The 7,812-nt window shown below is 39.3% G+C and overlaps 2 protein-coding genes across 2 annotated transcripts in view; one reads left to right on the plus strand and one right to left on the minus strand.

Annotated features, from left to right (window-relative positions):
* smad9 (SMAD family member 9) overlaps nt 1-3,729 on the plus strand; it is a 7,369-nt gene extending 3,640 nt beyond the window's left edge. The window contains exons 3-8 of the mRNA XM_028596143.1: nt 1-69; nt 334-591; nt 766-876; nt 1,181-1,402; nt 2,675-2,931; nt 3,152-3,729. The exon at nt 1-69 is cut by the window's left edge and continues 147 nt beyond it. Coding sequence (XP_028451944.1) covers nt 1-69; nt 334-591; nt 766-876; nt 1,181-1,402; nt 2,675-2,931; nt 3,152-3,295 — 1,061 coding nt within the window. The 3' untranslated portion in view covers nt 3,296-3,729. The remainder of the gene's footprint in view (nt 70-333; nt 592-765; nt 877-1,180; nt 1,403-2,674; nt 2,932-3,151) is intronic.
* A 122-nt stretch (nt 3,730-3,851) lies between these two features.
* rfxap (regulatory factor X-associated protein) lies at nt 3,852-6,388 on the minus strand. The gene is made up of 3 exons (XM_028596144.1): nt 5,641-6,388; nt 5,213-5,323; nt 3,852-4,795 (listed from the first exon to the last, which is right to left on the minus strand). The coding sequence occupies exons 1-3, from the start codon at nt 6,064-6,066 to the stop codon at nt 4,691-4,693; spliced, it is 642 nt and encodes a 213-aa protein (XP_028451945.1). The 5' UTR covers nt 6,067-6,388; the 3' UTR covers nt 3,852-4,690.
* Between the last annotated feature and the right edge of the window lie 1,424 nt (nt 6,389-7,812).

Consider the following 7,812-nt stretch of genomic DNA (forward strand, 5'->3'; position numbering starts at 1 on the left):
TCGCTTTTGGCTCCAAGCAGAAGGATATCTGTGTTAACCCTTACCACTACAGGCGCGTGGAGACTCCAGGTACACGCATTATCAGAGAACATCTTGTAAATTTGCTGTAAAAAAAATAAGGTCATTGTTTCATTTTAATATCAGAACAGTACATTTTATTTTTGAATTCCCAAACAGAGACAGGACATTTAATCTAATACAGTGTTCCCAAGCCAAAAGGATTTGCAGTAACATGATCTTTTATAACAGCATCTGGCCCATGCTCTGGGTCTCTCTTTGTCTCCATTTGCTCCCGGTCTACCTTTTTCTTTCTTTTTTCTCGTCTCCTCTCAGTGCTGCCACCAGTTCTGGTGCCGCGCCACAGTGAGTTCAACCCTCAACACAGTTTACTGGCGAAGTTCAGGAACGCCTCCTTGCACAACGAGCCTCTGATGCCCCAGAACGCCACCTACCCAGACTCCTTCCCTGCGTTGCCCTGCTCCTCCTTCTCTTCCTCCCCTTCTTCCTCCCTCGTCCAGTCTCCCACCTCACAGAGTTTCCCCAACTCCCCCAACAGCTCTGCAGAGCCTGGCAGTCCGTATCACATCACAGGTAGGAATCAAAACAAGCAAGCCGATACTTTAAGTGTTATGTCTATGTGAAATTGCAGCGAAATACCTGTCACGCCAGCATGTTTCTGACTTTTTTCATGACCTCTCTGATGAGTGCACATCAATTAGCTTTCCCACTTATCCTCTTCTTATGATTTGTGATGTGCTTTTCCAGCTGAGACTCCCCCTCCTCCGTATAGCATGATGGAGACGAGCCCTCAAGACGATGTAAAGCCCAACAGCTCCACAGAAACCCTCAAACTCACATTTTCTGCTCCTCACAGAGGTAACTTCAGTTCACACAAGAGGAGACGTGCAGAAAATAGAAATGCATACAATATAAGTAGTATTGATGCATATTCTGTAACAAGCAATATATACAAGGACATAATGCAATCAATCTATGGATAAAGATGTTGTTATACTGTTTATACTGAGGCACTAACATCTCTAGTTGTATTTTTACCACTGCAAGTAATGTCGCCAATGTTTACATCAATGTGATAATGTATCTAAAATGAAATATACCATATGATATTTTACCTTTAATACCCACCTGTAAGTAAAACCTTCCTTGTGTTCCTGTTTAGATTTACGGCCCGTATGTTACGAGGAACCAGAGTACTGGTGTTCAGTAGCTTATTATGAGCTTAACAACCGGGTCGGGGAGACTTTCCACGCATCGTCCCGCAGCGTCTTGGTAGATGGCTTTACAGATCCATCCAACAACAAGAACCGCTTCTGCCTCGGCCTGCTATCCAATGTCAACCGCAACTCCACCATTGAACACACACGCAGGCACATAGGCAAAGGTAGGCTGGATGACTCATGCAGGAAATTCAAATCGGAGCGCAACCTTTATATGGTATGAGCCATAGTCAGAACTGAGCGGAAGGTTGTTTGCAAAAATGTATCTACGCACAAAGTTGTTGTTTTTTATAGCTGCCCATTGAGTGCATGTGGGTGTGTCTTTGTAAGCAATCACTTCACTTCAGCTTGTATCCTTGTGCTGAATCCTTCATGCCACACATAGTTTGTTCTCATGATAAAAGAGTTTAGAAAGCCTGCCTTTGTTTGACACACATCAAGCCTCTCTGGGTTACAGTAAACTGTGCACTCTGTGGTTTTGAAGGATAGGGGTGAGTCAAAGGGTTGAGGGAATTTGGTCCCCAACTCACAGACGCAACTGACACTACTCAGACATTTCTCATTTAAAGCAAAGATGTCTTTGTGGGTTCCGTCTGGCAGGGTATGAGAAAAACACCACATTTTATTTTCAGTTTGTATACAATAAAGTGATTGAATATGTATATCTTTAATTACATGTTTTCTTGGATACAAGCAGTTTTTTGCTCTTTTGACATGCTGTGACATTTTAAGTGTTTGCTTCACAGTAAAAGGACTGTTTTTTCTTCGCTTTTTAATTTAAATAGATAATTCAGGTCTTTTGAGGTACTTATCAATAGTCAGTATTACCTACAGTATATGGTGATCCCGATGCCCCCAGAGAGAAGCAGACAGGAGTACCGATATGGTAGCTAAGCAATGTGCACAGGGCCAGCCAGCAAACCTATTTTAACCAACTTAAAAAATGCCAACCTAAAAAATCTGTTTAAGTGTTTGCTATATTTAGAATATTTTCACCGCTTTACCTTGCGTCCAACGGGAACTAAAGCTGTCTATGCTCTCTTCAAAGACTCCTTTAACAAAGAACACGGGAGTTGCTGGTCTACCGCTGCCTTGATTGGTTAGTTAGTTAGTTCCTAACCCTTTTAAAACGTCAAACTAACTGATCAAGTCAGTGGTAGACCAGCAACTCCTGTGTTATGTAAAGTAAAATCATTGTTTTTGTCGAAGAGACTTTGAAGAGAGCATACAACAGCTTCAGTTCCCCATCAGAAAGGGCTGTCTGCTTTAAGCTTCCATGTCAGTACTCCTGCCTGCTTCTTCAAACTGGGGGCGTGCTGACCACCATCTACTGTAGGTAATACACTGACTATGAATAAGTACCTCATACAACCCCACTTCAAAAGATCCGGACTATCACTTTAAGACTATTTAATTTCCTCCTCCATTTCTCTCAGGTTTACACCTGTACTATGTGGGCGGCGAGGTGTACGCAGAGTGTCTGAGCGACAGCAGTATCTTCGTCCAGAGCCGCAACTGCAACTTCCAGCATGGCTTCCACGCCACCACTGTGTGTAAGATCCCCAGCGGCTGCAGCCTGAAGATCTTCAACAACCAGCTGTTCGCCCAGCTCCTCGCCCAATCTGTTAACCATGGCTTTGAGGTTGTCTATGAGCTCACTAAGATGTGCACCATCCGCATGAGCTTTGTTAAGGTACTGAGCTTTCTTGTCAAATTAAGAAATTGGGAATAGGCACAGAAATGCAGATGGTGAACATCCTTTTGCCCACAATTCAGCTTGTTACCTGAAAGGCTTAATAGAGGGTTGGATATCTTAATATGCTATTATTTTGGACTTGATGTGCTGTTGTTTTGATAGTTAATTGAACTGTCAACATGCACAGCTAAGATTTATGGTTGTTTCCTCTCCTCAGGGCTGGGGTGCTGAATACCACCGTCAGGATGTCACCAGCACCCCCTGCTGGATCGAAGTACATCTGCACGGGCCCCTGCAGTGGCTGGACAAGGTCCTCACGCAGATGGGCTCCCCTCACAACCCGATTTCCTCAGTGTCATAACATGGACATACATGTGTGTGCTGTTGGTCCTTCACACAGGTAGTCGTAGATTCTGTACGTTCTGCTATGACCAGGTTTTATGTCCTATGGTCCCATCTCAAGCACAGTTACAAAAATATGTTACCCATAGCTTTTTTAACATCATGCCGCATAACTGAAACATATGTGAGTGATTGAATTTCATTTTGCTCATGTACGTAGTTAAATAATCAAGTGGTCATTTATTTCAGTAAGACTCTGATACAGCATTTATCCTCTCTCTCTCTCTCTCTCTCTCTCTCTGTTGTTTGGGACATTAACTGCACTCCAAAATAAGAAAAATGGGATTTATGTATCTGTAGGTACTGAAAGACTTTTACATGTTGTAAATGTATTTGTTGTATGTACTGTATTTCCATGTGATGAATGTTTGACTTTATGTATTATTTGCTTATTACTTGTTCCATTAAAGTTGTTTTTTCTTAAAGAATCCACATTTTTACAAGATTCAAATTTATACAGCATTTTTTCCCATGTTAAAGAACAAAGCATCACATTGCAATACAAGCACACAGTCTCAATATTAGCATCATAATTTTACTCTCATACTCACAGCAGGATATACACTTACAATAGCATACAGTAGAGTACCGTACAACAGAGCTAGCATGACCAATATTTATCTCACCAAACTTATTTTGGGTTCTTTTTTTGTATACAGTTAGAATGTACTGTCCGTGCAGCAGCTACAGATAAACAGGGATATAAAATCTTGTGGTAAAAACAAGTCCTGAAAGCCCCACTTGACTGAAGAGGCTTCAGACATGCATTACCCAATTGATTGTCACATGTAACAACACTTCATGTTCAAGAGAAAATATTTAAAAACAAAGTGAAGATTAATAATTAATTAAGAGAAAACTGAAAAGTATTACAGGCAACACTCAAGCACACAAAGAAACAAATGGGGGTTTTTTATCAATGAAAAAGAAAGACGATCAAATTGAGCTCACAGTACTATTTTGTTGATGAACTGAGGCTTTAACATCTAATTCATTTTTACTAGACAATTACAATACCTTCATTATTATTGCCACATGAAGAAAGATAACTAACAAAGAATGGGAACTAAAAGGCAGATTCACAATAAGTAAATATAAAAAGAAATAGCACCAAACATTGTCAGAAATTCACGCCTTTTGAGGGATTTAGATCAGTCCACCAGTGTCAACACGCCTTTAAAACGCCCCTTGATTACTTTATTGTTTAGTTATTTTTTCTTCGGCATGGCTGTCTGGCTGGGGAAATTCATGTTTACAGTATACGGTTACTATCCATTCACGCATGAAGTGCCAGTGTTTCTTCAGTGCTCTCTATACATCACAAATACCAAGGTAAAACACTGACAGGCTGGCGTCAACAGCCCTGGAACTGCTGCTGTGATTGGCTGCGGCTCTGTGTGGCCAGGAGTTGCTGCTGCTGCTGCAGGAAGCTGATCACCTCTGGACTTCTGAGCAATGACTGAAGGACAAACATTCAAATTTCAGAGCAAAATACAACAGCCACAACACCTTGTGCTAAAATGTCTCAATACATTGAAAACGAATGTCTTCCAGTCTGGGTGGAAGAACACAAGAAACCCAATGTCAAACCTGCTCACTTAGAAACTTAGCAGATGCGTGCAAGTAATTTGGACCAAGTGTTCAGCCATGCTCTACAACTTAGCCTTGCTGCTAAGCATGGCCACTTCAGGGGTCACTTAATACTTTGAGTATGAACATGATGCAAAGCATATGCCCATCAACACAAACTGTTCTGGAGGCTTGTGTTGTCCTTTTCAAAGTAGCTTCATGTTGTTGTTTTTTCTTTCAATTTGTCTGCCACCCATCTGGAGTTGCATCATGGCACAATCAGTCAATCTGACCACCTATGACTTACCAGTCTTTTCTGGTTGAGGACCTGCTCTATCAGGGAGGGTCTGGCTGGCCGGTCCCCCATGGCACCCAGACGCTGTTTGTTTACAGACACAGGCCGCTCCTCTGAGTTTTCCTGGTTAACACACAAAAAAGACAAAAACAAGCTATTAACTAAGAGTGTTTTATTTGTATTGTGGTTCAGTAAAGTCTGAAGAACAGGGCCAGGAAACCACATGTGCTAGTGAGTTCAGCCCTGGTAATGTAAACTGCATTGCAAGCTGAGTTTACACCTCTCAAATTTCTTTCTTCTTCAGTCATCTACATGTAGATATTAGTTGTAATAAAAGTGTACTTTGTATGGTTTGTATGGGCAGTTTCCACCACCACATCATGGTATCAAATGAATGCATCTAGGTGCAAAAGTATCAATTAAGCTAAGCTTAATCTTACATCAAGTTTTCCACTGGACATGGCCTGATCACTCTTCTTCTTCTTGTACTTGTCTTTGTACATCTTGTTGCGGTGTTTTTTGCACATCCACGGTTTCCTCTGCTTGGCCACCTGCGTTGTGGTCTCCGTGCATCCGTCATAGGTGCACTGTTTGGGAGCGTTGTCGCCCTCCGAGGTCTCCTCGTCGTTGAGTTCCTCCGGGCTCGCGGCGCTGTCTCTGGGATCCGAAGTGTCCAGAACGTCGCTCTCCTCGTCCTGATCATCCATCTCGTAGGAGACGTTGTTCTCCGGTTCGTGCGGCGTTATAACATTTCTGCTGTCAACTACTCCGCTTTTACTCACGTAGTACCTTTGTCCGTCTTTAGTGAGCAGGAGAGTCGAGTCTTTGTCTTTGTTTGCTGATGCTAAACTGTCATCTTCATTCATGATTGCGGTGTAACGTTACAAATACAGTAGCTATAACGTTAGCTGCAGCTAGCTAACTACCATCTCTTTGGAGTCAGCTCACGTTAGCTAGTTTAGTTAGCTAACACAGCTGCCCAGCCACTTTCATATATTATTGGGCGTTCATCTGCTTTGAGGCGGTATGTCGTAAATATACCATGATTTAAAAAATAAATTGTATGACTTCTAGCCGCCTACCATGATACCTCCATAGGTTTACTGTCACTTCTCTTGCTGTTATGTCTATGCTCTCGCTGCATTTCGATAACAAGGATTTTCTTCTTCGCTTCAATGGTGCCATGTGTTAGAGTGACCCCTTGTGGTCAACATAACAAGTTCCAAAGTAATCCTTTTTTATTTGTCATAATAGGTTAACACCATGGGATAAACACCGTTACAACGAAATGTATTTGACAAGAGAACGGGTCACTAGTCGTTTGACTATATGATATGATTGTTGTGGACTAGAAGAAGAGAGTATGTCCCAACTATTTTTTCACTGTTTATAGACATGAACTTTCTGGATTTAGGTAGACACATAAAAAAAGAAAGAAATTTAAGATAAATGTTGAGATAAATAATGTTTGATGTGATGCTATGTTTTTGTCTAGATAAGATTGAAACTTATTATAATAATAATAATAATAATAATAATTATTATTATTATTATTATTATTATTATTATTATTATTATTATTATTATACAACTATTTATTATTTCCTTATCAATAAGAAAAAATGGTCAGGAACCAAGCCTACTTTCCTGCTCTTTATTAGCAGTGTAGCAACCTTTTATTTAATATTAAAAACGGTTTAAAACAAAAAAGCCATCAAGACCTTGAAGTTTAACACATGCTCTGGCATTATGAAATGTAATATTGTTGTGGCATGTCTTTTTGTTCCTGTTTTGTAATGTCTATTCTATGTATCTGTGTGTACCTTTGTGTATGAAATTTTGTAGAATAAATAATGGAAAAAAAGAAGCACTAGTCCCTGTAATAAGAGCACTAGTCATATAAAATATAAAATGGCAATAAGATGTAAGATAGGGTAAATATGAATATAACATAGCACTATAAGAAAAAGAGGATTCCCTGGTGGCAAAGAACCTCACAAAAACATGAAATAACCTTCAGAGATATTTATACTATTGTATGACACTGTTATGACATACTATATTATAACATTTATTTTTTTTACTTTTTTTGGCATAATAATGGCACTATAATATAACATGTTTTGTGACATACTGTGCAATGACATTTTTTGTGATATGGTACAGTATTAAATGTTTATGGCATACTATATTATGACATTTGTTTTGACATTTTGTATGGTATGGCATGGTATACTATGAATTAGCATGTTAAATTATTAGATGTTGTATGGCACGCTATATTAAAACATTTTATGACAAACTATACTGTCTTTTTTAATAAAATGTCTTGTGACATTTTGATGATATACTATGCAATGGCTTTTTTATTAATTACATTTTGATGACATACTATATATACTATGATTTTTTAATAACTTTTTGTGACATTTTTTACAACATACTATAGAATGTATTTTGGCAAACTATGCCATGACTTTTTTTAGGACATATATACTATGACTTTTTTCGACTTACTATACAATGACTTTTTTGACATGCTATACTACGACTTTTTATGACTTTTTATGACTTTTTTTCGACATACTATACTATGAAAATTCATGGCTTTT

Source organism: Perca flavescens, chromosome 13 (assembly GCF_004354835.1).
Source record: "Perca flavescens isolate YP-PL-M2 chromosome 13, PFLA_1.0, whole genome shotgun sequence".
Taxonomy (NCBI): domain Eukaryota; kingdom Metazoa; phylum Chordata; class Actinopteri; order Perciformes; family Percidae; genus Perca; species Perca flavescens.